The sequence below is a fragment of the Neurospora tetraspora genome (assembly GCF_033439725.1).
Source record: "Neurospora tetraspora strain CBS 560.94 chromosome Unknown B0H65scaffold_4, whole genome shotgun sequence".
Taxonomy (NCBI): Eukaryota; Fungi; Ascomycota; class Sordariomycetes; order Sordariales; family Sordariaceae; genus Neurospora; species Neurospora tetraspora.
In genome coordinates, this window is record NW_026944386.1 from 2,667,529 (window position 1) to 2,694,783 (window position 27,255).

General features: G+C 44.3%; 7 protein-coding genes and 1 pseudogene across 8 annotated transcripts; 3 read left to right on the forward strand and 5 right to left on the reverse strand.

Moving 5' to 3' along the window:
• Positions 1–1,514: 1,514 nt before the first annotated feature.
• B0H65DRAFT_198405 (phosphoribosyltransferase-like protein) lies at positions 1,515–3,447 on the reverse strand. Its single transcript, XM_062821744.1, has 4 exons — positions 2,565–3,447; positions 2,409–2,438; positions 2,106–2,287; positions 1,515–2,050 (listed from the first exon to the last, which is right to left on the reverse strand). The coding sequence occupies exons 1-4, from the start codon at positions 3,205–3,207 to the stop codon at positions 1,667–1,669; spliced, it is 1,239 nt and encodes a 412-aa protein (XP_062681794.1). The 5' UTR covers positions 3,208–3,447; the 3' UTR covers positions 1,515–1,666.
• A 1,199-nt stretch (positions 3,448–4,646) lies between these two features.
• On the forward strand, positions 4,647–5,290 carry B0H65DRAFT_198478 (RNA polymerase Rpb4-domain-containing protein). Its single transcript, XM_062821745.1, has 2 exons — positions 4,647–4,876; positions 4,933–5,290. The coding sequence occupies exons 1-2, from the start codon at positions 4,745–4,747 to the stop codon at positions 5,272–5,274; spliced, it is 474 nt and encodes a 157-aa protein (XP_062681795.1). The 5' UTR covers positions 4,647–4,744; the 3' UTR covers positions 5,275–5,290.
• A 15-nt stretch (positions 5,291–5,305) lies between these two features.
• B0H65DRAFT_548916 (P-loop containing nucleoside triphosphate hydrolase protein) lies at positions 5,306–7,558 on the reverse strand (the record flags this gene model as incomplete). Its single annotated transcript, XM_062829616.1, has 3 exons — positions 5,306–5,587; positions 5,648–5,873; positions 7,554–7,558. 3 exons carry the CDS (start codon positions 7,556–7,558, stop codon positions 5,306–5,308), a joined length of 513 nt encoding a protein of 170 aa, XP_062681796.1.
• A 2,438-nt stretch (positions 7,559–9,996) lies between these two features.
• Positions 9,997–12,133, forward strand: B0H65DRAFT_465798 (pseudouridine synthase). The gene has a single exon (XM_062826824.1). The coding sequence runs from the start codon at positions 10,056–10,058 to the stop codon at positions 12,060–12,062; it is 2,007 nt and encodes a 668-aa protein (XP_062681797.1). The 5' UTR covers positions 9,997–10,055; the 3' UTR covers positions 12,063–12,133.
• Positions 12,134–12,650: 517 nt separating this feature from the next.
• On the reverse strand, positions 12,651–13,863 carry B0H65DRAFT_573960 (GPI-GlcNAc transferase complex, PIG-H component-domain-containing protein). The gene has a single exon (XM_062830563.1). The coding sequence runs from the start codon at positions 13,650–13,652 to the stop codon at positions 12,837–12,839; it is 816 nt and encodes a 271-aa protein (XP_062681798.1). The 5' UTR covers positions 13,653–13,863; the 3' UTR covers positions 12,651–12,836.
• B0H65DRAFT_198509 (uncharacterized protein) lies at positions 13,863–14,868 on the reverse strand. The gene has a single exon (XM_062821746.1). It carries the CDS (start codon positions 14,689–14,691, stop codon positions 14,074–14,076), a length of 618 nt encoding a protein of 205 aa, XP_062681799.1. The 5' UTR covers positions 14,692–14,868; the 3' UTR covers positions 13,863–14,073.
• Positions 14,869–15,296: 428 nt separating this feature from the next.
• On the reverse strand, positions 15,297–19,899 carry B0H65DRAFT_465805 (putative RasGEF group protein). Its single transcript, XM_062826825.1, has 5 exons — positions 18,731–19,899; positions 18,305–18,644; positions 18,033–18,236; positions 16,080–17,866; positions 15,297–15,852 (listed from the first exon to the last, which is right to left on the reverse strand). The coding sequence occupies exons 1-5, from the start codon at positions 19,538–19,540 to the stop codon at positions 15,760–15,762; spliced, it is 3,234 nt and encodes a 1,077-aa protein (XP_062681800.1). The 5' UTR covers positions 19,541–19,899; the 3' UTR covers positions 15,297–15,759.
• Positions 19,900–22,975: 3,076 nt separating this feature from the next.
• B0H65DRAFT_t242 lies at positions 22,976–23,062 on the forward strand (annotated as a pseudogene). The gene has a single exon. The product of its transcript is annotated as a tRNA-OTHER (tRNA).
• Positions 23,063–27,255: the final 4,193 nt, after the last annotated feature.

A 27,255-nucleotide genomic window follows, 5' to 3' on the forward strand; every position in this document is an offset into this window, starting at 1 on the left:
CCAAGCCCTCCATGGATAACCTCCACGCTTTCAAAGACAACATGACGACGGCTTCCACAACCAACGTCATAAGTACTCACTTGGCGGCACCCCACCAGAAAGCGTAATGGGCAATGGTGGTTCCAGAATATTTCTTTTCCAGAATTTCACCTCAACTTGTATTGCGGCACCGAACACCAATGAGCAACCTCAAATGTCTTGTTTTCGGAGAGAAAACACAAACCACAAGAGACACAGACCCTCGCTATGATGTAGGCAATTGTCCTCACTTGGCCCACGCAAGTACGCAACGGCATTGCCGCATTCCCGCTGTCAGTCTGTCATGCAGTCCCGTCCTCGATCCTGATGATGTGCTTCGCTGCCATGAGTCGCTCGCGGCTTGGGATCGGCACGGCTATCTGTGCCGAAGGAGGGTATCCGGTGCCAGGCGTGAAGATTTTTGTGATGAACAAATATTCTGAGAGGAGAGAGCATGCACTCTTTGCACAGTTCTCCATCCTTCCTCTTCAACATCGGCATAAAGTAGGCAAACCTTTCTTTTTTTTTTCCCTCTTGCTATCACCTTCACGAGCTGATGAAATCTTTTGTGGACCGTCTACACAAGACGTCAAACCGTGTCGTGCAACGTTGAAGTTGTCAACGGACGTGCCGCAACCACAAGAGAGAAGCAGGAAGGGTTACACGATCTTTCCGCTGATACTACCCCTGGGTAGATCTTGTATCACTTGCATGAAATAATGCATTCATTCTCATCTAGCTGACGTTGCTGAGGGTTTCGAGGTAGGCTAAAAGTGTCCGCTTGTCAACTCTTAACTTTGAAGACTGTTGATCAAACTTCAAGTCCTCGCTTGGTTAGCATCTCTCCTTGAATGACCATCGACTTTCGCTAGGAAAACAGGTCTCGGGCGCATGTGTATAGGTTCAAGCTGGTTGCCTGTACTGTCATCGTCCTCCGGTACGGCGAAACTCACCTGTCAGAAACGTCCTCCCTGTACATCACTGTGCCTCTGCCAACTGAGAAGTTGGCAATGGTTAAAGATCACAGAGCAAGTCTAACATGGTGCGACTACCTACTTTTACGAACCATTGAAAGGCGTAGGCGTACTCACCCGGTCCTAAGGTTCGTGAGAGGGTCGCCGTCAAACTGTGGATATCCGAGAATCTCAAGGATAATGCCACAGGCAGTGCTCGCATGAGACAAGATGCGCATGCATGGTTGTACCAAGTAGCAGGTAGTACACCACTTCGTTCTCCTTCTCCCCAGTGACACATAGAAGTACGAGACATGGCCGAGTTTCCATGTTTTTGTGCTTTTTGTTGCAACCAAAGTCTAAAAAGCAGTCGAGACAGCAAACCAACCATCCACTACGTCGTTCCATCATCTCCAAAAGAGATCAACTTTTCTACCCCAAGCCCGCTTCTTCCTACCCTAACCCTTCTTGGAAAGGAATCCCGTATGAGTTCCGTAAAACGCCTTTCGAAATTCGATCTGTCTCATCATCTCAGAGACCTCACTCTGTATAGCCTCCAGATGTGATGGATATAAGTGTATTCTTTTTTTGTTTACCCCCGTGGAAGTGCAGCCCCAAAAACTGAAAAACGAAAACGCCGGATATGATAATCGAGAAAATGCTGATCATGTCTGTCCAAGGTTATATATGCAGTTTTACTCGTAGTTGAAGAGCACGCTGATCGATTCACCGTGGTGGACGCGCCGCATCGCCTCGGCGAAGATGGGGGAGATGTCCAAGACGTCGAGCTTGGATCCAAGCTGCTTCTTGTGCTCGTCCTGGGGAACAGAGTTGGTAACGACCAACTTGTCAATCGCCGAAGCCTTGACGCGGCTGATAGCGTCACCGCTGAAGACACCGTGAGTCAACAGGGCGTAAATGGTGGTGGCGCCCTCCTTCTTAAGAAGCTTAGCAGCTCTGGTGATAGTGTTGCCGGTATCGGCAATGTCGTCGAGCAGAATGCAAACGCGGTCAGTAACGTTACCCACGAGCATCATGCTAGCGTTCTGGCGATCGGTAATCTTGGTAGGGCGGCGCTCCTGTGATTCTTTGTTAAGTGGTAATCCAGTGGGGTGATCCGTAGGAGGGGTTTACCTTGTGAATAAGGGCGAACTCCATGCCCAAGCTGTCCGCAATGGCAGTCGCGCGCTTGGCACCACCAGCATCGGGGCTGATAATGACGGCATCCCTCCAGTTAGGAATGTGCTGCTGGATGTAGCGCTTAAGAAGCGGTTGTCCGTAGAGGTTATCGACAGGGATATCGAAGAATCCTTGGACTATACGGGGAACAAGTTAATCTATCAGCCGTGACCAGCGTCACGGGACGAAAGGACAAAGAATGCGCGACTACTCGCGCAAGTGTGTTTGTGTGTTTTCCACGTCAACCGGGACACGTACCTTGAGGGTCGTGGAGATCCATGGTAATGACTATACGGACATGAGTTAGCAGCTATTTCCTGGGCACAGGCAATCTCTCATGTCGCGTGTCTCTCGCGACTGGTCTGTAGGCCCGAGATCGTTCGGACCAGAGACCATATTGTTGGAATGACGTACCATGGTCGCAGCCGGCGCAGGTCAAAAGGTTGGCCACAAGGGTACCCGCCTGCGCAACCCACTGCTTGTAACCGGGCTTGGCCTGGAAACCGTTGACGATGGAGAGATTCTCATAGTCATGGGTAGTATACTGCTCCTTAGAGACACCGTTCGTCAGGGCGTTCTTGATCATCTGGTTGGCGATGTCGGAGCTGTTGGTGAGGCCGGAAGTCTTGGGCACGCCGGGACCGGGGGTGGGCGGGACACTGTCGAAAGTGTACTCCTTCTTTCCATTCTCGCCGCTGGGGGTGGGCGCCTTGTACAAAGGAGCGCCGGCCTTGTTGTAGGGCAAGTCGGGTTGCCTCGAGTAGGGGAACAAGGGAAGGACAGCGGTGACTCTGCGAGCAGAACCAGTCTTGCAGGCAGAGATCATGATGCAGAGGTCCATGAAGTGATCATTGAGCCTGCTGCCATTGCCACCGAAGCCAGTCTGGATAATGTAGACATCCTTTCCGCGCACGGAATCCTGAATCTCGCAGCGACTTTCGCCAGAGGAGAACTTGGTCAGGATTCTGCTGCAGGCGGGCAGGCCGAGAATACCACAGACGCTCTCCACCAATTCGGGGTGAGAGTTACCGCCGAGGACGACAATGTTGCGGACCATCTTGCAGTCTTGATCTTGCGAACCGTCGGGATTGCACGTGCAAAGAGACGAAGGCGGAGGAGGGATCGAGACGAAGGAGGTGGCGTCGGAGGGGACGGCGGCGGCGGCGGTGGTGGTCGCTGGATGGCCGGAGGGGACAAGCCCGGAAAGAAAGGAAAGCAGTGCCACGGTAGCGTTGCCTGGGTAGTGCGAGGCTCTTATGCGCCACTAGCCGTAAGGCAATGGGCAAGCTGACTCCTCAGAATGTCGTGCTGGGCTTCGAAGGGTCGTGCTCGGTTTTTTCCCCGGGTCTGGGAGAAAGAATTTGCGCCGGTATATTTTTCAACAAAGATTTGAAAGCCGAGCGATAGGCGAATAAGAATCCGTTCCGAGTCAATGGGCGACGCGCGGTCTAACGGGGTCAGACTCTAGACGGGAACTGACTCTAGCAGCAGCTAACAAGTTGCGACAAGGCAGAGGATGCGGGGACCCAAACGTATAGTCAAGGAATACTCGAAGTTCCTGGAGAATAAAAGAGGAGAAAGTGGGAGAGCAGAGTGAGGGAGAAAGAGGCGATCATCACAGCGAGATCATTCCTGAGTAAGGTGGGAGTTATTGAAACCAGTTTATTAACAAGGGGTCTGCATGGAGCGAGGTCGGTCGTCAAAGCAGCGACATACTTGGTGTTAGTGCCAAACAGGCTCACCCTTCGCTAGCACAGAAAGGCAGGAAGTCACAAGAGTGTCCCGTCACCTGGCACTGTCGCGGGGAATCGCAGTCAAAAACCACACACAAGACGAGAACGAAACCTTCGATTGACATGGGGAAAAAAGTTTTTCAGGTGGCCTGGGTTAGACAAGATGTGAATCATGAGTGGGAAGTACATTCGTCCCCACATGGAATTGCTTGAAGTTCACAATTCCATCCTCGTCCTCTCTGCCCTCGCTGTTTTCCTCATTGCGAACAGAAGTGAAGACGTGCCTGCCAAACATCTCTGTTTTAGGAATTGCGGTCCTGCCCAAAAGGTTCTCTGTGACGGGACTGACTCCGTCACCGCACCCGTGCCGCGTGCGAGATTTTTTTCGGAGCATGTGCAATTGGATGCATCTGGCTGCAGCGACGGCTCGACGCTCCATGGTGGGGCAAAGTGCAAACTGCGTGTAAATGATTGGACAGGAACGCTCAATGTCCAGAGAATGCGGCTGGCGGTCCGTTCGCGACTTCTTCGTTACAATGGCGGGGCACGAGTCCAGGGCATGGCAGGAACTGAACTGCAAAGTGCAACTGCTTGTGAATGGAACTTGTCCACTAACTTTTTTATCATCACATTACCAATCGCCCAGTCTAGAATACCGCTCTAGGACCACTTTCTTGTGTCATATTTTACACAAACAAACGATTATCCAAATACGCTTACGCTTTCCCGAAAGCAGTCGCAATCCCATCGCGCCCAGGCTCCAGGTGGTCACCAGCAAGCAGTCAGCGCAAGACTTCCCTTCTCACTCTCAGCCCTATCAGATAATCTTGGCCGGTCAACAAGCCAGCCCAAGTCGACACAATGAAGATCCTTGAAGGCCAAAGCAACCTGGTCTCAAACCATGAGGTCTATGAGCACATTCTGGAGCAACAGAAAAAGAACAGGTCCAAGAACAGACGAGTGCCTCCCAACCAATTTACTCTCACCAAGGATGTAAGCAAGCCTTCCATTATGACGAATGTGAACATGCCCAAACTGACCTAGAGCAGCTCTTGACCTATCTCCGAACCAAGCCTGGCCCATTGGCAAACCAGGACAAGACCCACCAGTACAGCACGGAAGCGTTGTATGAGCTCTTCAAGAAGCTTCGTGAGGCTAACCTCCAGAGCGATCTCTCGAAAGGCGAGATGCTCATGATCGTCAACCTTCGACCCACCAACATTGCAGTTCTTAGCACGGTCGTTGAGGACATGTTGGAGCGCTTTACTGAGGACGAGCAGCAAAAGATCATCGATATCATCACCGAGACGCTCGGCTTCGACGAACCCGCAGAGGCCGCGGAAGGAGAAGAGTACGATGAGGACGCAGCACCGTCCATTGAGAACTCTTGAACGCCCGGACATGACGACAGCTTTCAGTGACTTACATGATTGCGCATCCTCCTTCGCTTTGCCCGCCCTCGGGAGTTGTCGTCCGCAGCGCCGTTGTACATATATCGTCGAACACCTCTTCCAGCAGCTCGCCAGTCACCGCAGAGCATTCCATGTACTTGTCTGACCTCATCTCTTGCGCAATGCGATATGCCTCCTGTGGGTAGATGATACCGTTGGGATCATTCTCGGATCGCAGATCTCGCTTGAGGCCCAGCATAAGCACCGGAGTGTTGTCACCGGTTACGCCCGCTGTCCGAGCCTCTTTGTTCCACTGCGCAATATATCAGTTTGTCGAAGGATTCGGTTCACCCTGGTTAGAATCGGCACTCACCACTCTTTGGAGGTTGATCAAACTGAGCCTCTGGCTGATGTCATAGCAGAGGATGACTAGGTCGGGCCGAAGAAGTCTCCAGCTTTCTGGACTGGAAGTGTCGTAGAATTCGAACCGATACTCCCCGCGGCGAGTGCGGATATCAAAGATGAAAGGCTGATCCAGATCCCTGAGAAGAGTAATGGAATCTCTGCCTTTCAGGTTGTGACGGCCTCTGCTGATTCGCCTGGATGGGTGTTAGTGAATTGGCTTGTCTTGTCTTCTGTTGTATTAGTGGGCACATGTAGGATTAGATGCAGTGTATAGCTGTATCATTCAGGATAATCACTAACGATAGAAAGGTTGACTTTCCGCATCTCTCATCACCAACGAGAAGTATCGTGATCGTTTGTGACTCCATGACAAACAGAACGCAGGCTCGTGGAAAATAAGAGTGTATTTTCGAAAGAAAAGATTTTGTTCGACAGTTACATGCAAGATGCTGTTCAGCCGTTCTTTTCGAGTGTTCTAGGTAGTCAGCTCACAGGTGGGAGACTCAGGAGAGCTCCAAGCGGGAGGGAACACCGGAGGGAGAGCGGACTCTTATCGATAAGATAAGAGGACTGTTGCCTGCCGACCTGGGGACGGGAGCTTCCACTTGCCAAACAGAAAGCGATCTTGCCAAGACATCTGTCCCCACAATATTTTGAGAAACTCGATGCGGGCACACCCCGAGGCCCCGTCGATGAGACGAATCCAAAGTCTCGTGCAAGTGAAACTGTCATTGCCTTTCCGCGACTCGCCCGTTTTGCATCTCACAAACCAAAGGGCCAGCATATCATTCACAAAGTAATTTCCGAAACTTTGTGCGAACTCACTTACGAAGCTGGTATGTCGACAACCAGTAACACATGCAAAGCTGCCTCTAATCGACCAACCAGAAAACAACCTGATTTGAGGAGAATGAGACACTCATACTCGTCAGGTCTACAAAATCGACCTCTGACTAGCGGGCGGGCTACTAGTCAGGACCATTAACTCGTACACGACTATTAATTCGTACCGAGCGGGGTATATCCCCTACCCGCTATTTTGCTAGCAAATGAAAGTCGCTTATCCGGAGCTAATAATTTTTTTTAATAATATATTTATATTTTCTAGTCGTATGCAATATCGCTAATACGACTAGTATATATATTAATACGTAAAATTATCGTTATTTTACATAGCCATCATTATATACCTATTTTAATATACACTACCTTATAATATTAACCTCCTTATAGTTAGAATCCTTATAACCCTCTTCTTTTTCCTCTTCGTCGTTGTTATTATTAGAAATAATTTTATCGACGTTATTATCGTCCTCGTCTTTATATTCCTCGTACTCTTCATTTTTTTTAGTTTATTTGTACCTATTGTTTATCGTTAGGATATTACTAATCTAAGTCTTTTTATATATTTACTAATTTATTATTTTTAATAATCTTAGCCTCCCTTAATTCTTCTAATTCTTTTTTTAATAGTATAATACCTTTATTAACTAATTATATTGTAATAGTATTATTTGTAACTTTCGTTCTTACTTTATTAAATACTTATAGAGTATATAATTTGGGCGGATTATTAGGAGGTTATTAATAGAGAAGTAGAATTACGTTATTTATAATACGTTTACCCCTTAATTATTTAACTTCTTTATTTATAATTTTTGACTTTTCAGTTTAAAAGTAATATTAATAGTTAGCTCTCTGCTTATAGTATTTACTAATTAATTAATCCTTATTAGAGAGCTTTATAATATATAATTTAATATATTTTTTAATTTCTTTTCTAAGGGTCTTAAGAACCCTTAACCGTAACCTTTCGTTGACTAATTATACCTTTTATACTATAATAAAGCTATTAATCTATACACTTAACGTACTTCATTCTTATTTAAACTCTCGAATATAAATACGCTCATCTTTCTTTTTAATAAGGGTAATATATTAATATTTGTTTATTATAATGTATAATCGATTATTATTAATAATGATAGTACTATTACATTTTAATAAATAATTAATATTATGTTAATTATACAATACTTCTTCAATTACTTCCTCTTTATATTTGTATTTAAATTTTACTTCTCTTATAACTATAAAATTAAGGGTATTATTAGCTTTATTTCGCTTGGCTAATACGTATAAAACTGTTGGGGATATAGCGTAATCTCCTTTAATTGTAAATAAAAGCTATCAATTGATATATTCGTTATATTTTTAATAGAGGGGAAGTTAAATATTAATATAACTGTACTATTTTAATCTTTAATAATATAGTCCTTTCTCTTTAATATAGATAGTTCTATTAAAGTAGGGAGCTCTCTTATTATAGGGAGGTTGGTTAATATAAATAAAGAAGAACTACTTAGTATAGTTATTAGTACGATTTTTAGTATACAGAGGGGTATCTTTTCTAATTTTATACTAAAATTAATAATCCCTTACTCTATAAAACGAATCATATATCCCTTCTTCTATTTAATATATTTATTATTTATTAACAAGGTTAAAGGATTATAAAAGTTTAAAAGAATTAAATTAGGGTTGAAGGGATTTATATTAGTACGCTTTTAAATAAAATAAATATTTTTAAATTTAAATACCTTCCTTCGAATTTACTTAAAGCTATTAAGAAAGTCTAATTTATTATAACTAACGTTATTAAATACTAACTTCTTACGTGTATTAATTTAGTAAAAGTATTTATAAATTTAGAAGATATTAACGTCGAAAGGTTTATTAGTTATTAACGAATGGAGAGCGGAATAAAACGTTTATAGCGTTTAAACGAATACCGGAATAACCTATTTCTTTTAGAATAAATTAATAGGTTAGAATTAATTAGGATGGAAAGGGCTATATAGATTAAGACTATTTATTAATAAATAGGTAGTAAAATTGCGTATTATATCCTACTGACTAATATTAAAGCTTTACATAGTATTTAAATAATTATAATTATTATAAACGATAATAAGACCGGGATTAGAAACGACGCGTTTAAAATTAGTTTAAAAGCGTAAATTTAAAATTATAATACAAAAAATAACGATACTAACTATTCTAATATCCATAAGGGTTTTAATTATTATTATAATCCTAATATATAAAATATAAATACTAAACGTAACTAATATATCTTAAATATACTTCGCTATACCATTAATACACAAATATAAATTTATAAACTATAAGAAAAAGTCGGAATCCCTAGGAGCGACGATACTTATAATAATTATAAAAATTATATATATTATAAACGAAATAATATTATTATAACGCATTTATAATTTTTAAAATAATTAATATACGTAGGTATATTCTATTAAACCCCGGAAGAATAAATATATTTAAAGCGCGTATTTAAATAAATCGGTAATATACCCGCTTATAACCGACGTAACCTATTTAATATCGTACAAATCGGCGATATTATATAATTTATTACTATTTAAAATAAAAGAAACGCCAAGTTTTGTAAAAGACGAAAATAATTTAAAATATTTAGGGAGAGAAGTAAATTCCCGATAGAAATTCTTTATATTGTATAAATAATTTTCGTTATTAAATTATATTATAATATTATAGTGATTAAAAACTTTATATATATCCTAATCTCGTAACAATTTAACGAATTACCTAATATAGGATCCGGATAATTAATTATCGCTTCGAATTACTTTTACTTAATTACTGATAAATTATTTTAATATCCCCCTCCTAAAGTTAAGGCGGGCCTAATAGTTTTAAATAATATGAGCGAAATTTTGATCCGGATTATAGATACCCGAATTTAATTTATTTTAAAATTCGGGATTAATCGATTCAATAGAGGAAACGGAAATAGGCAAGAGGTTAGACTCAATAGAAGAAATAGAATTAAGTAAGGAGTTAAATTAAAAACTTTAAAGTCTAAAATAGTAGGAAGTATTAAATATACTAATATAATTAAATTAATTTAGAAAATAAAAAATTCGGATATAAAGTTAGGCAAATTAAGCGCAAACATTAAATAATTATTAAATAAAACTGGAAAGGGCAATTCCTAAAACGAATAATAAATCGAATCGGGCGAATAAAATATTATAATTTAGTAAATTTCACTCTAATTAAAATATATTATATAGAGAAAGAGTGTAGCTATAATTATACAATTTGGTACACTTCGCTCTAATTAGAATTATAATTTCGGTTAACGGCCAAAACGTTTAAAGTTAGCTCAGACCTACTACTGCAAAAAAGTGTACCCGTCCGCTAATTAGTAGGTAGTATAAAGGGGTGGGGCGGGCGGGCGCGTTTCGGAGGTCCAGCAGGTTTGAGGTCTGAGACTAAGTCAGAGGTCGATTTTGTAGACCTGACGAGTAACCGTAGCCGAGTGCATGAGTAGTCCGTCGTCCATCCGGACGCTTAATCACCTGAAAGCACGTGGCAAAGCCATCGGTGTTTGTCGACCATTATCCAACTCGATTATTGGGTATTTCACGTCCAAGCTCAGCAGGTTCAAGGTTCAACTACGGACATTTACAAAGGGGCCAACAATTCTTTCACAAGAGGCGAGCAAAATGGTGCACAAGCCGGCAAACTACGACCGGTGGCCGAAGGAGAGCCTGGTCAAGCGGGTGATGGAGCTAGAGGAGGAGCTGAAAAGGAGGGGGCAGGCCCCGGAGTCTCAAAGGCAGGAGAGGGCCCTCGCCGCCGCGGTAACTTCGATAGAAGCCGACTTGAAGGCTGCCGAGAAGAAGAAGAAAAAGGCTGCCAAGTTCGACCCGGGGAAGTACTCGACCCGCTTGATCGCGCTCAAGTTCGCCTACCTCGGCAAGAACTACAATGGCTTCGAGTATCAGTCGTCGGCCAAGATGCCGAGCATCGAGGAGGAACTGTGGAAGGCGCTTGTCAAGAGCTGCCTCATTTTCCCTGAAAGACCAGACGAGGTTGATTTTGGTCCCTGGGAGTACTCCAAGTGTGGACGGACGGATAGGGGCGTCAGCGCTTTCGGTCAGGTTATCGGGATTCGAGTAAGGAGTAACAAGCCGCTGCCGAAGGAGGAGGTAGAACAGACTGGAGGAAATGGCGGGGACGACGTTGTGATGGCCGAGGCCGCTCAGCAGCAAGCAGAGGCAGAGGGGGAAAAGGCCGCCGCTACCGACGTAGACCACAAAAAGCCCGAATGGGATCCCATCGCCGACGAGATCCCCTACTGCAGGGTGCTCAACCGGCTGCTGCCCCCGGACATCAGGGTCATGGCCTGGGCGCCCGTTCTCCCGCCCGACTTCTCCGCCCGATTCTCCTGCCGCGAGCGACAGTACCGGTACTTCTTCACGCAGCCAGCCTTCGCGCCGATGCCCTCCTCGCTGGAGCAGCCTCTGGCTTCATCGGGCCAGAAGAGCGGCGGCAAGCAAGGCTGGCTCGACATCGACAAGATGCGCGAGGCCGCCAAGATGTTCGAGGGCGTGCACGACTTCCGCAACTTCTGCAAGATCGACCCGGGCAAGCAGATCACCAACTTCAGCCGGCGCATCTTCGAGTCCGACATTGTCGAGGTGAAAGACGTTGAATCCGATCTGCCGTACCTGGGCCTGCCCGAGTTTCAGCCGCCGGCCGGTAGTGACGGGTCGCATCCCAAGGTGTACTACTTCCACGTGCGCGGCTCGGCCTTCCTGTGGCATCAGATCCGCCACATGGTGGCCGTCCTTTTTCTCGTAGGCCAGGGCCTCGAGCCGCCTTCGATTGTCCAGCAGTTGCTCGATGTGGAGAAGAACCCGCGCAAGCCGAACTACGTGATGGCCGATGAGGTTCCCCTGGTTCTGTGGGATTGCATCTTCCCCAAGCTGTCCGACGAGGAAGCCAACGCTGTTGTTCCTGGTAGCAGCGGCGACGGCAAGGACTCGCACGACCCGGAGGCCGAGGGCGATGTCGAAATGGTCGACTCCATCGACTGGGTCTGGATGGGCGAGGACGACCCGATGAGCCTGTACGGCGCGCAGGGCCTTGTGACCGAGCTCTGGGGCACCTGGCGCGAGAGGAAGATGGACGAGATCTTGGCGAACCGGCTGCTGAACTTTGTGGCTACCAAGCCGGATATCGAGCGGAAATTGATCAAGGGCGCTTCTTCTGCGCCGCCCAAGGGAATCAAGAAGGTCTACGAGGGAGGAAACAAGGCCCAGTTCAGAGGCTCGTATACCCCGCTGTTCAAGAGGCAGTTGTTGGCTTCGGCGAAGGAGGTCAATGATAAGTATGCGCAAGGGTTTGGATTCAAGGACGCGGAGGAGATGACTAAGACGAAGAACTGGAGGAGCGCGATTAGGGAGCAGAAGGATAAGAATAAGAAGGGTGGACGGTCGAAGGTTGGGGGTGCGGAAACGCCTGCTGAGGAGTCTTCTAGCTGAGCGGCTCTGGGTTTAGGATAGCAAACATGCAAGAATCAATGCTACTCGGCAGCTACAGCACAAGTGCAAAGAAACCATGGGCACGTCGCGGTCACCGTCGAGATACTGAAGTGAAATGATCCATCCACGTCCAGATGGGATGTTCTGACGCTGTCCTGAATATAGGCCACCGAAGCGCGCCAAAAAAAAAGAGGACCGATATTCCACAATAACGTGCTCCAAGTTCGATGAAACTCGATACCTCATTCCCTAATCCGCCACTAGTCAAGCGGTCGATTTTGTAGACCTGACGAGTAGCAGAGAGGCCTGGGTCACGCAAATACATGGGGTTTTGATTCGAATCAGACCGGAAGACACCCCGTGCTATCTGGCAGTCAACGAATGAAAAGGGAATGGTGTTGGTCCATCTTCTGTTTCTCTGTCACAATTCAACGTTATTGTCAGCCACCCAGAAGAAAGGAAAACTCTTTCACTTGAGTCTTCGAACATATTCCACCACATTGGCAGCCGAGCGTTCTTGCATACGGGCGTATCGAGGAGGACAGCCACATGTGTGTCATTACCGTCGCTAAGGTAGTGCTGTTATTTGATCGGAAGGTGTCTGCGATGTAATAACAGATACGCAAGAAAAAGAGGTATATAGCAATGGCAGATAGATGATATAGGTATTTGAACACCACTGCAATAAACCAAAGTAAACAAAAAACGCCCGCCCCGCTCTCAGTAACTTTGCAACAAAGCTTCCTACCAGCTCCCACATAATATAGGAGCAAATTAACCCCCCTTCTCATCCCCTCTCCCACTCCCATTATTCCCATTCCCACCTCTCCACGCCCCATTCCCACCATGACTCCCACTCCCACCGCCGGCCCCCGCGCTCAAAACCGGTCCATCCTTCTCATACAAACACCCTCTCGCGCCCCTCCACACCCTCTCAACAATCTTCCGTCTCGGCAACAATCTCGGAAAGCAAACCACGACATCCTCCTCGCCCTCCACCACAATCACCAAGTAATACCTGACCTCAAACCCTTTAAACGCCTCGTTGATCAAGATATCCTGTATTTTTTCGGTCGGTATGAACCGCGTCCTCTTCATAAACGTTCCTCCCCCCAAGCGGAAAAAGTTACCTCCGCCGACGCTGCTGGACATTTGGATGCCCAGCCCTCGCAGGACCAGGAGGGATTCGGTGGTGTGGATCCGCGCGAACAGGGCCATGTATGCTGTGACGAAAGAGAGAGCGAGGACGGCGTAGGGCGGGAGGGAGACGGCGAGGGAGGCGAGGGATTGGCCGGGGCGGGAAACGTAGAGGAGGTGCAGGATGTGGAGGAGGAAGTTGTTGAGGTCGAAGTCGAGGAGGGAGTACCCGGTGCCCGAAGGGAAGATGGGCGGTGGTGGGCCGGCGGGAGGGGAGAAGAAGGCCGAGTAGATGCCGATTATGACGGAGAGGACGGCGATGAAGCGCAGGCAGAGGACGCCGAACAAAGCGGCTCGGAGGGGGAGGGTTAAGGGCGGGCAGGTGGTTAGGGTGAATTCGGCGGTGGTGGGCGAGGGACGCCGGATGGTGAGGTAGGGTGTTGTTGTGAGCATTTTCGGTGTTTGACGGTATTCATTCGGTCGTGTATGTGTAGATTCGTGTTGTGGTTCTCGTAACGAGCGAACGGCCGTTCGAGCGCAAAGCTCTCTCTCGTGGTGTCGCAACCCCTTAAGGTCTGTTTCTGTGCAAGTCGAGATGGTCAGCTACACGGAGAAACGCAATTGAGAGAGGAAAACGGGTTGAAACAGTACTTGGTTATCACCTGTGCATCTTGTGTGTATGCAATCTACCTGGACCGGTTTTAGGTCAACAGACTTTTGCGTCCTTGACTTCTACTATCGTTGGCGACTTGGAGTTTGGTTCGTTAAACTCCATGCCAGTTCTCGAGACCAAGCGCGACAGTCGCGACCACTCCACTCCATCATCTCCAAATCCTTATCTTATCATCTCCCTCTTGGCACCGAGCACAGACCATCAGCCCACTGTAGCACCCACAAGGTGCCGCCCACTGCCCCCAGACCCTTGGTTTGGGGTATATGTATTAGATCGAACGACCACACTTTCGACTGTAATGGTCAAGGTGGGTTTGAAGGCACTTGATTTTCTCAATGTCTCTATTCCATGTCCAAATCTGGAAGCCCAGCGGCGCCCAGCACGAACCTTGCGGTGGTCACCCACTCGCACGGGTAGCCTGCGACTTGCTGCGCGTGGCCCTAAGCAATGAAGATGACACTTGAGGGAGGTTCCACTCTGCAGAGGCATCTTCACCGTCAGGTGGCGCGCTGGATTACGATCGCTGGGGGTTTGGGATAGAGCGTTGAGATGGAGATGTCGACTCCTATTTTTTTTGCACTTTTTCGGTTTTTTTGCTTGGTGGTAATGAGTTGAGGAAATAAATAAATGCTGGGCGATTGAGACATGATCTTTTTGGTTTTTGTACTTCCCAGTGATGATAGGAAAAACGAATTGAACGTATGTCTCCAGCTGGAGTTGAACACCTGTTGAGGGTGGAGACGTCCATCGCGATGCATGTTTTGGTGTTGTTGGTTTGCGCTGAGCATCCAACGCAGCCATAACGGCGCACGAGAGCATCTTGGTTAGCAACTAGGCGATTGAAGGGGGAAAGACGAGATATATTGGCAAAAGTCATTGACACTGCCCGTTATGACTTTCTCTTCTCACATTACTTTCCGGTCCTGTAAGTGAATGCTGGTAATTGCCCCAAAGCATTTGGACTTGTATTTTGGTGGCATTGCATTTTCTGCCTGGGAGTTAGGCATGCGAGATGAGAGGTTGCGTATATACCCAGTCAAACAATCTGTCAATAAAACCAGTCACCGAAAATTATGTAAGACTATGATGGCATGTTACCGCATTGTTGTATGTGTTTGACCAGTTGATGAGGTTAATGAACGTTGGCCGGCCGGCTAATGAGCATGACCACGTAGGCACTTGTGCTTCATTTTCAAGTCTTCCTCTACAACATTTCCCTCTGTACCATGATTACATTCAACATAAATGCTCCAATCCTGGGAGTCAAACTCATCGAACACTCTTCTTGGTGTCACGGGGATCTACGAAGAATACTGGATACGGGGCGCCATGGTTATGAAGCCAGTGTATCTGTTGTATTCTAAGTAATAATGATAATAGGAAGAAGAGGAAGGTCTGGAAGCCAGGGCCCAGCCCAGCTTAATTACTGGGCTGGCAACAAAGGTTCTAAGAACCTTTGTCCCAAGCCTGGCAACCAGAACCTCCATGACTATTCTACAAGGTGCTGGAAACCTGGAAACCCCAGGTTTCCTGTATCACTTGGCCTCCGGGAACCTCATCATTACAACCTCCCTTAAGCTTCAGTCCAAATGGTTATAAGCGCTTGTTTACCCACTTCGTAGGCTTTAGGATGAGTTTGATCTTTGATACAGTTGTGAGTGTCAGACGAATAATGACCATGCCACTACCGATGTCATTGTCATCTTCTCCGACCCCGTTCATTTCCCTGCTATCCGTCCCTCCCTCCATCCATCCATCCTTCCCTGTTTTCCTTTTTGCCTTTGGTAGTACATAACCTTTCTTGGAATTCCGGCTACATCCACAACGCCTTGCTCTTCATTTCCTTTTCCGTCCTTCTTTCCTCCCTTCCTCACTTCTCTACCCGTATTAAGATTTGCTTACGAGCCACGCGAATTTCTTCCTGGTGGTTGACTCGCCGCCTGTTGTCGGCTCTACTTGTATACTTCGCTGGTAGATATCCTGTTAAGAGAAAGAACGGGTTAGCAATGATCTTTCCCGCAGATGTAGGTTTGTCGTTCCAGAGGGAATTCTCATTCAAAGAAGCAAGACGGACAGATCCGGCAAATTAATGAAATGCAGGGGTAGTCCTCAGGGGCAAAGGGGGAAACAAAGAAGGTACTGAAGCAGAAGAGGACAAACTGAGCGGTAGGAAGGGGAAATTTTGTGTGAGAAAAAAAAAGACTAACCTCTTCATCCGTCGGCATGTTCATGTCAAGAATCAACTCCCTACTAGGCTCGTGCTTGGTCAAGTTCGGATACGGCTGTCCCTGACTCCTCAATACGGGCAGCAACACCTCCCCAAGCACCTCGTACTTCTTCCAATTAATCCGATCATTATTCGGTCCCACAAACGTCCTGCTTCCCTCCTCCGCCGAGACGAGATCACGTCTGTGCAAGGGGATGAACGGAATCCTCGGTAGCGGCGTGTTCTCCCACGCCAACCGGTAAGCAAAGTGACTCTTTTGCGTGCCCATGAGCAGGACCAGCCGGGCGAACCGCTTCTGCACGTCTTGCGAGACTAAATTTCGCGTCTGCGCGAGTCGGTGGATGGCGGTGCCGTTGATACCAGCCAACACGGCGGCCAGGCCGTTGTAGTTGTTCAGCGTGCGCAGTCGCTGGGCGATGACCATGAACCGTTCTAGGCAGGGCGCGCGGTGTTTGGCCTTGTCGCGGATGAGGATCATGTTGGAGACCCATTGGGCGATGTGATTGAAGTGGGAAACCATGCGGTTGACGTTCTTGAGACTGCGGCACTTCTCCTTCTGGTCGGCGGGCAGACTGACGTGGCGTACCATGTCGCGTATGCGGATGGAGCTGAACATGATCCAATCGATGCGGGTGATCTCGTCGGCGACTATATCGGGGTCGATGTCCATGAAGGTGTGATAGTGGGACTTGTTCAGCGGTAGATGCGGAGAGGGTACCAAGGCCGCGGCTTCGCGCTCGTAGTCTTCGATGGAATGGTACGTGAATTTTGCTGTCGGATCAGCCCCCGAGAGGTCTGAGCTGTGTGATGGACGTCGACGATCATACGCGCCCGACTCGTCAATCTGCAATGAAGTCACAGACTCGGCGAGTCTCCGCCCCACGTCCCTGCCCGCCTCCTCGTCATCTTCGTCGACCGGGTCCGCCCTTGCCCACCAGGTGTCATCGTCATCCACCACCTTTTGCTCCAGGTTCCCCTTCATCTGGCGGGCTGCTGCGGAAAAGATTTGGTTCGTTGCCAAGTCGCTTATTAGTCCTTCCAATCTCCTCCTCGTTGCTGGTCGGGCAAAGTCTCCGGGGTAAAGAGAAAGCCATTTCGCGACAACCTCAATAACGCGCATCTGGCTTTCAATGCTCAGCAAAGAGGGCATGTCCGTGTCGTCCCTTAAGCGGTCCAGCCGCGAAAGGAGCGCGCTCATTAGCTCGCAGGGCGTAGCGAACTTTCTATATAAGCACAGAAAAATGTCGGCAAAGCTGGTGTCCGCCCTCGTCATCTTTGGAGCTATAATCCTGTCGATAAGCTCATCGAAGGTGACGCCCGCAAGTTTCGGAGCCTCGTCTTCCAGATAATCCTGATTGCGCGCCATTATGGCTACATCGTCCGACAAGCGGTGGCTTTCTGGATCCGACTCTTCAACATCTAAGAAGGATCCCGATCCTTTCTCCAACCGTATCCCTGGTGTACGTAGCGTGCCGGACAATGCGTGTGGAGCACCATCCTCGGGGATGTCTGATGGTTGCGGGCTGGAAGTGCCGTATTGTGCATGTAGATATTCCATTCTCGGCGACCTCGAAAGTTGGGATCTCTGGTGAGAACCGTCGCCGCTAGGAGGCGCAAAGCCCTTCAGGAGCGAAAAGTCGGAGCTTGCTCTACTGTGTTTGCTGTGCTGGCTGATGGGACGACCGTTGACTTCGGGGGGAGCATCCAGGTTGGCGGCTGAAGCAGCTCTTCGTCTCGAAGCCGACCTTTGCGGCCTCTCTTGCGCTTCTGCTCGGGCGACACGTTAGCCCTGTCCTGTGGGATACTCTATGTCTTGTGTTCCTAGGGTAACGAACAGAGGCCTCCTGTTCATGGAGCACCAGAATGGAGCCATGGCGGATGAACGGGGGCAATAGTAGCGTGGAAAGGCAAGCATGTGCTATCTTGCACGTACCTCTTCTGCTGGCCAGGATGGCGTCGATCATGGTCAAGAGGGTTTCACGAGCGCCGCCGGGAATATTGGACGAGATCCTCAGATGGGCAACACACGAGGTATAGCTGTGTGCTACGGCGTTCATATCCACCTGCCGTATGCTCGCAGGGGTATCACATTTCGTCGCGACAAGTATGGTTGGTATGGAGGCGTTGGCCAGGAAAGCTGCGGCACAGGCGGGTATTGTCAGACAAGTGTCTCTTATTGTGAAGGGGAAAGCTGAAGAAGCTCACTCATGGCTGGGGAGACATCGTGGATGCTGTCCGTGTTGGTGACGTCGTACAGAATCAGGGCGCCGTCGGGCATGGGGGGGAGCATATGGCCGTCTATTTGCTTGGGCCATTGTATCGACTGGCCGGGGTCAAGGTCTTTGAAGCCGTCAAGGTCAATTTCTACGAGGGTGACGAGGTATCTGGTGCCATCGATTTCCATGCGCAGGGTCGAGATGTTTAGCTCGGGCGGTCGTTGCAGGCGGAAAGCTCGCTGGACGAAGGAGGATTTGCCCGCGCCGTAGGCGCCAATGACGGCAATGTTTATGGATGCCATGGCACGTCTCGATCGCGAATGATCGAACTTGTGAAACCAAGTCATGCCATGTCAGTTCAAAGAAAACGAAAGGTATGGTATGTAAGGTGGTAGGTAGTATGCGGGAGGCTCACCCACGGTGTTGGGCTGTCGACTCTCAGAGACTCTTTGCGAGGCGGAGGCCACGGTTGTTGCGGATCATTGCGATTATAGCTATAAGTCGACTCGGACGGGGGATTGGGAATAGGACCCGGACTCGGACTGGGCGCCTGACTGGGTATCGGCCTAGGATTGGTGGCAGTGTCTGTGGTATGGGTATTGGGCGCGCCAACGGGTTGGCAGACGAAGGGATCGTCGAGAATGGCAGAAGCAAAGGAGTCGCGGTAATTGGAGGAGGGGCCGGGGCCGGGATAGTCGTCGTCGTCGGCTGGCAGCAAAAAGGTGCCCTCGGAGACGAAGAGCGATGGCGTTGCTGAGGTCGGCTGTGTTGTTGACGAGATGGCAGCGGCAGAAGCGGAAGTAGCGGTTGTGGCGTCGTCGAGATTGGTGGTCTTGTTGGTGTTTGCGGAGATGGGAGACAGCAGAGGGGGGAATTGGTGGTCCTGGTGGAGGAGATGCGGATCGGCAGCACCCGCCGAGCTTGGCGATGGAGTGGTCAAGGTGGTGTCTAGTTCTGTACAATACAGTGGCAGTTCAAACTCGATGGACGCAGACAGATCGGCCGGCAGCTCCAGGTCCAGGTCCAAAAAGTTGGGGAGCTTGGGGAGGAGCTCGGGCAATTGGGGATCGTGAGCTTCAGCGTGACTAGCAGACCCCTTGAGACCCAGCATTTGCTTGACTTGCCTGATCAGCCGGAATTGCGACTGCGACGGTTCAACGTCTGAATGCGACGGCGACTGCTCCAGCGGGTGGCCTGCCAGTGGTTCCGACAGTGGTTCCGACATGGGCACTTTTGCGTTTCGAGAGGATGGAAATCAATGCTTCAATGCTACGGCACCATGGCCATCTCGACTCCTTGATTAGGTCAATAGTTACGCAGTAGTATTAATAGGTAGCACGGATATCGGAAATATGAGAGTGCCGTGGTTGAGTGGTGCCAATGATGAACCCCTTTTTTTCTCATCTCGCAGGTCCCGTCGGCGGCCATGGGTCAGGTCAGTGAGCGGACGGTACCTCTGACCTCCTTACAAATACACATTCAAAGGCAGGTACCTCCCTTTGCCGACCCCATAAGGCGTCAAGTATCATGGACAGGCACACGACACAAAGAGATAGCTGATGCCCGAACAAGCTCCCGTCCCGCTGCTAAAGGGGAAACTGGGGACGCCATTTGGGGCCAGACCCTTGGAACACGGGGGACATGGCCTCAGATGACAAACACCAGAACTGGCGGGGGGTCCTATTTCAGAATCCAGTATCCACAGGGGTTTGCTCTCTTTTTTTGGCGGGAGTCTCTTTCGTGATGGGACATGGCACTGTTTGGCTTGTCGGCACTTGCAACGGCCCGGAGCCCACAGCTTGTTGTCAGACCGCAACTGGTCATTCTTGCTTTTAGCAACAGCCAGAAAGAAAAATGAAGAATGATAACAAGCGGACGGTACGCTCTGCAATGCGGAATGACGATGGAGAGCAAAAAGGGTCGAGTCCGTTTAAGCAAGCCAAGCACCAGCCAGTGCCGCCTGTCCCTGCAGTGCCTGCAGGGCATTTATCGTGAGGTGGGTTCCCACTGCCCGATCGGTGCTTCTATTGTCGTGATTGATTGATAGACGGCACAGACGGCATGTCAACCACCTCATCACTTTCTTAGCACCGCACTCACATCAGACTTGTTGTTTTCCGCAACAAACCAGACACTGGTCAAGCTGCAGAGAGCCATTGTGATGGGCTAAAGAGAAATGGTGAGAAGGTAGAAGAAAGGAGGTTTTTGCAGACCAGCTTCCCTGCCTCTAAATAACCCTGGAAAAGACACAAGCTCACAGTTCAAAGGGACAAAGGGTTGACCACTAACACGCCCAATTAGGCAGGTAGCTATGTTCGAATACGGATCGTCAAGAGGCCGGGACGACGAAACAGTTCTGAAGTCTGGACCTTTCTCCAACCCCACTGATCTTCCAACAGCCAAGTGGATACCGAGTTTGGACGCGTCACGTCGACATGACCTCCGGTGGCTTGATGGATCTGGTTTGCGCTGTCAACTCGTCCCCCAAACATAATAACAACGGCTTCGGACGCCTCGACGATAACACAACGACATATCCCTCCGAACATGTCCTGCGGCGTCGGGACAGTTGCGTATCCACATCGAGATTGTCTTGACGACTCCTCTCCAGCAACTGGGCAGGCGCTGCAAGGGAGTTCAGAGCCTCAACCCTCGCTTGGTCGGACCGATGGGCACACCCAAGACGGACGAGCAAACCTGGCGCGCCACAGCGTCACAGCGTCCGTCACGGCAGCCATACCAACGGGGTTAACTCTGCCATTACGGACGTATCGTCAGTCTGTCCACGGGCGCGCCGCCGGTCGGTATTCGGGCGGAAAACTCGGAGCGCAAACACCAAAAGAAAACATCAAACTTTACCTTGAGTGGATGGCAACGACAATTACAGAAGAGCAGGCAAGCAGCAGACAACACGGATGCCGCTTGCCTACATATTAATACCCGTCCACCATGTTTGACGACTCGAGATGGTGGTGATAGCAGCGTCGTGCCGGCTGACGTTGACAACTACAATCACCGCCACAAGTTCCAAGAAAAGCTGTCGCGCGTAGCACTTGTGCGCCCCAACTAAACATCCGCTGCCCAGAAGTGTCACAGTTCCTCCGTCTTAGACTCCGTGCCTTGCTGACCGCCCCTACGCCCTTCCGCCCTTCCCGTTTATCTAGCCACTGTGCCATCCGCCGGATTGTCTGGCATGCTCAACCATCTCATAAACACCAAAATGTAACCCTTTGGCGACTTCCAGCTACTTTTTTAGTATCTTAGCAGTCGCTATAAGCTCCCTAACGGCATGACTAGCTGTTTAAGCGTCAGGTACCTAAATGTTCTTATGGGCCGGGAAAAAAAGTGGCGCAAAACACGGTTAAAGAGATAACAGCGGGGCCCCGCATAATAGCCAGGCGCTGTTAGTGGAGGGCGGACCCGAGCCAAGGGATGGCTGAGAATCAGCGAGCTGAGAATGAGTAAGGGCGTGTTCCAATTTACTCTAATCTCTTATAATAGTCATGCTCCGATGTTAACCCCCATCCGCTCTGCCGCTACACGTGGCGCAGTCTCTTTATACCCTGTAGGTCCAAATAGTATAATATTAGGATTACGTTTATATATAGTTTGAACGAAATCGGCCAATGTATATAAAGAATGTTCAATTTCTACGTAAATACTCGAGTATTAAACTACTATAAAAATTTCAAATTTAATTAAATAAAGTGTCTGAAGATAGTACGAATAGTAGGTCCATTTTTATATACTTTTTTTTCGTATTTCTATAAGGCTTTTATAATTTACTAATACTATAGAGGTAATTTTTATTATATGCAAAATTGTATTTAGAAGGATCGTGTATTTTATTTCTATAATTTAATATCATATCGACGCGAAAATTTGTATATATAATGACTATAAATCTAATACCGATGAGGTTATAGAATTAATTTATTATATTACCGATTTTTGGTAGCCTAATACATTTATATTTTTTAATTCGGCTTTTTAAGATTAAATTGCTGAAATACTATATTATATGATATTTATTAACGTTAAGAATATATAATATTATTTTATTAATACGGTTGCTACTTATTTATTAAATTAGGAGTTATTTGTAAGCTTAGACTAACGCTGCCTAAAATTTAATTAAATTGAATTTGTTTATCATATTATTTACCAACGAAGCGATACAATTTTAATTACCCGTATAGGTTATAGCAAGAGTATTATCTTTTAAATAGTATTTATCATTTTAATTAATAAAATTTTTATTTAAATTATACTATTTAATCGGTTTAATAAAGAGTAGCGCGATACTATTATTAAATTTCCTAATATTCGACCTATTTTAATCGATTAATTAATTATAAAGGTATAATCTTTAACCTCGTTTATTTCTTATAAGGGCGGCTAAGATTCGCCCCCCTATAGGATTTAAATATATTATATAGCTAATTTTATAATAGTATCTTCGCTTCTAATCAGATTTGGAAATTGGAAATTATATATATATCCTCTTCGGTCTAAAATAAACTACTTATATAAAATTTATAAGTTAATACGTATAGTTTTATTCAATTAACAAATCATATTTATTGTTATAAACGAATTATATATTATATTCTAATAACGTACATTTCGGAAATAATTTATAAATATTTATATTATTAAAGGGGGGATAGCTCAGTTGGGAAGATCTGAGCTTAGTTTACCTTCGGTTTCATCCGAAAGGTCGTAGGTTCGAATCCCGCTCCCCTCTCTTTTATCCGATTTTTCGGATGAAATTTCTTCCCCGCTTTCCTCCCTAAATAAGCGTTAAAAATATAGAGGGCTCGCTCTAATCCAAAACCCTAGCAATACGTAATTGGGTACGTATAAAACTTATTCCTATTCGAAGAAACGGCTTCTCTCCACTCTAGCTAATAGGGTCTTGGAATTGGAACCCTACTTCCAAAAATCCATTCCGGAGCTATAGTACTAGTTCGGTATTAGAATCTAAAACCCGTACGGCAATTACGACAATTAATTAATTACGTTATTTCTCACTAATCCCGGCCTATATAAGTGTATATATATAAGTAACCAATAGAGGCCAATCGGCGAAGAATTCTAATAAATAAGACCCCTCCCCTCTACCCCTATACTTTAAAAATAAAATAGAACTACCTAACGAAAACGTAGTACCGAAGCGCCGGGTAAGGGGGGCGGGGTTTTGGAATTAACTAATTAGAAATAGCGAAGTCTACTGGGATAAAAGAAATAACGAAAAAAAAAAGATAATAAACGACGAAATAACTAAAATCTCCTCCGAACGCGATGCGGTAAAGCGGCGTATTAGGCGCGGGGGTAGGGTTAGAGTTGGAAATAGGGTAGCTAGAGGTTTTCATCCGGTATTTACGGTTTTCCCTCTAGACTAAAAAAGGAAGTAGTACCGCATGCCCACTAGGGGAACTATAGTATAATTTAGCAAAATAAGATAATATATATATATATATTATTAAAACTATTATTCTATTTAATATTCTTTAATTTCAATATACGGTTACTTTTATTTATAAAATATAATTATATATATATAAATATAGCGGTTTCCGCCCGGAGGGTTATAATTTAAGTAAATCTTCTATTATTTATACTTTTATCAACCGGTCTAATATTATAATAGTATTATAACTGATTCTATTAAACGCATTTAAAAATTACCGGCAGCTCGAATTCGTCTTCGGTACGTTAATACTTAACGACCCCCGGCTTAATATTTATTTTATTCCGAAATCTATTATTTATATTAATAATAAACTATTATTTTTCTCCGCCCGGTCGTATCTCTTATAATATTTTATACTTTCTAGCTACGAACCTTTATATATAATAAAAGTAATTTATAAATATAATATCAATACCTATCTTCTAAATTAGAGGGCTATATATAAGGATTTTAAATAGCCTAATTCTACGTACCGGATAATACTTACTACCGTTTCGTTTAATATAAGTATAGATATTCCGAATATATAATATATAATATAATATAACGCGGTTATGTCCGATGATATTACGGACTTAATTTAGCGTTTTAAATACGCTATCTATACGGATCCTATTATATATAGTATGGGGTTTTAGTTCGTCTTTTATTATTAATTTGATTATTTTAATTAATTATACGAATTTACTAAAATAAAAAGGATTATATATTTTAACAATAATATTTTATTATATTATTCCGCTATTCTAATATTCGAAACCTAATATATATTACTTCTTCTATTTATTGATATTATTTTATAATATATTATATTAAATTTCGTTTTAATTGAAGAGTCGGTCAATTCATTTATTTCGGGGGATAAGGATATTTCGGACGAGGAAAATACTTCGGACGAAGAAAATACTTCGGATAGGGAAGGTATATTAAATATAAAGAAATTATTAAATAATAAAAATATTATAGTCGTTTAATAAGTTCTATAAGAATTAAGTATTGGCGATAGTAATCAATAATTTCGTATTTAAGATAAAATAGAAAAAGCAATTTAAGAGAAGGTTATAAAAAAGTATAAAAAGATATACGAATTCATTAATATACTATATTTTAAATTATATATTGAGAAACTATTATAAAAATTTAGGCTACCTTCTACTTTCGGGAAATTATATAATTATACAATAAATTTCAATACTTAATATTTCGGTACCGTTCTTATTATAATACTTCGTTTATAATATTATAATAAATACTATCCCTCCTTAGGTTTCCTACTACCCATCTTAAAAAAGAAATCTACGGTTATTATTAGGTGCTTAGTGAAATTATTAAAAACTAGTTTTATTCTAATTAAATTAGACCACTTTATAATTATCATAATTAAAATTCTTTATCCTAATATCCTTAAGCTCTTCGATTTACCTAAAAAACTTTTATATCCTTAGATTTTATATACGTATTTACGTGTAAGTTCGGTAAATAGATTTTTATATTTATTATATATAACTTTATTAAAATTATTTTAAAGTTCGAAGCGTAGAAGTAATTAGGAGATTATAGCAATATATTAATTATAAAGTATATATATATTATTCCCTTTGTATTGGAAGCGTTTATTATTAATTTAGAATGAATTATTCGTAATAAAGCGAACGTAGAGAAAAGGAGATTAGCGAAGGCGGGATAAATATAAAATTTCAAAATATTTACGAATAGTAATTCGGGTATTATAAGTCTAACTTTATACGCGGCTCTTCTTATTAGTACGTATATAAATATAGCCTTACCCGCTAAAAGGGTAAAGATTAGTATAATATTAGTAAAATGGAAGAAATAAATATATATATTTTATATTCTTAAAAATATTTAGGCCAAACTTCTTATTTAATTGTTTAAATCCTATAAGGGTCGATAAATGATAAATAAAAATAACTAAGAATTTCGAGACTTATATTAAATTTCTTTTAAATTTCGGCCTCTATTTTGATTTTTATATTATAAATAATCTATATATTCGGGTATAAAAAACCCCCCCCTATATTTTCTATAATCGTTCTTTCCTTTTCTTCTTATAATTTAATCGTACCTTTTTATATTCCCTATCGGATTTAAATCCCCATTCAATTTTATAAAATACTTTACGTTTTATTCCCTTATCGGATTTAAATCCTAGCCCGAATTTATAAAATATACTATAATACAATTACTCTATCGGATTTAAATTTCGCTTCCGTACAAAGTAAGACGATTCTTACTTTCTCATTTAATTTTTATAAAGTAATATTCCAACTCTAATAAATAGCGCGGGAGAAAATTAATTATATTTAGCTGGTAAATAATTTATATCCCGGCCTTATTATAATTTTCTTCGACGGAAAGAATATAGAATCTTTATAGTGGCTTTACCATTTACTATTCAATTAGTACAAATTTTTAAGGACGGGCAAAAAAGAAAATTAGAAACTTTAAAGAAGGAGAACCTTAATAATATTTCACTTTAATATAATTACCCCCCCAACGCTAATACGTACAATATTAAAAAAGTAAAAAAACTAATATTTAATTTCAATATAATAATTTAAATCGACGGCCCGATTATTTACTATTATAAAGAAATCTTTATATAGTCTATAACCCCAGAGCATTGGAGGAAGTGATAAAATAGAAACAGTGCAAATATATAATTAATTAAATAAGTAATAATATAGTAAATTTATAAGTCTTATTTATTCATAAATAGTAATATAGCCGGTATTTTAAAGTACGTAAATATTAGGGCCCTATTATAGTATTCGGACTACGCTCGTAAATATATTTACCGCCTAAATCCTATAGGGAAGGGGTATTCTCCCTAATACTCCTCCTTTATAGGATTTAAATTTATTTAGGGTATTCGCTAACTGTATTATAATTTCACTAATTTTCAGCCTATTAAAATATTGTAAAATAGCTCAAGATTTTAATTACGAAGTTTAATTTAATAATAGAAATTAAATATAGAATTCGTAGAAGATTATTGTTCTTAATATATTAGAATATAAAGTTTATAACCGTATTTTATAATATTTATTCCAAGCTCCCAATCTCCCTACTTATACCTTCGCTATCTATTTAAACGATTTAAATATTAATAATAATTTATTTATGATAAATAAAAATATAATTTATTTAAAAACGATTATGTTCGCTATATAACTAATTTACTTTCGAACCTTTTGTATTGCTATAAATAATACGGGATTAACCCGATTTATATAATAGGGCAATAATATATTCTCCAAGGACGTATAATCTAGGTTCTTTATAGACGATTAATTCCGTATGATAATTTATTTTACGTAATTTTACAATTTGCGTTAATATATATATAAATCGATTATTAGCTGGGTAAAAAGCCTAAACCTAAGTAAATTTATATTAATCTTTATTTTTAACGCTTAAAATTTAATAAGGTTAGTAGATAT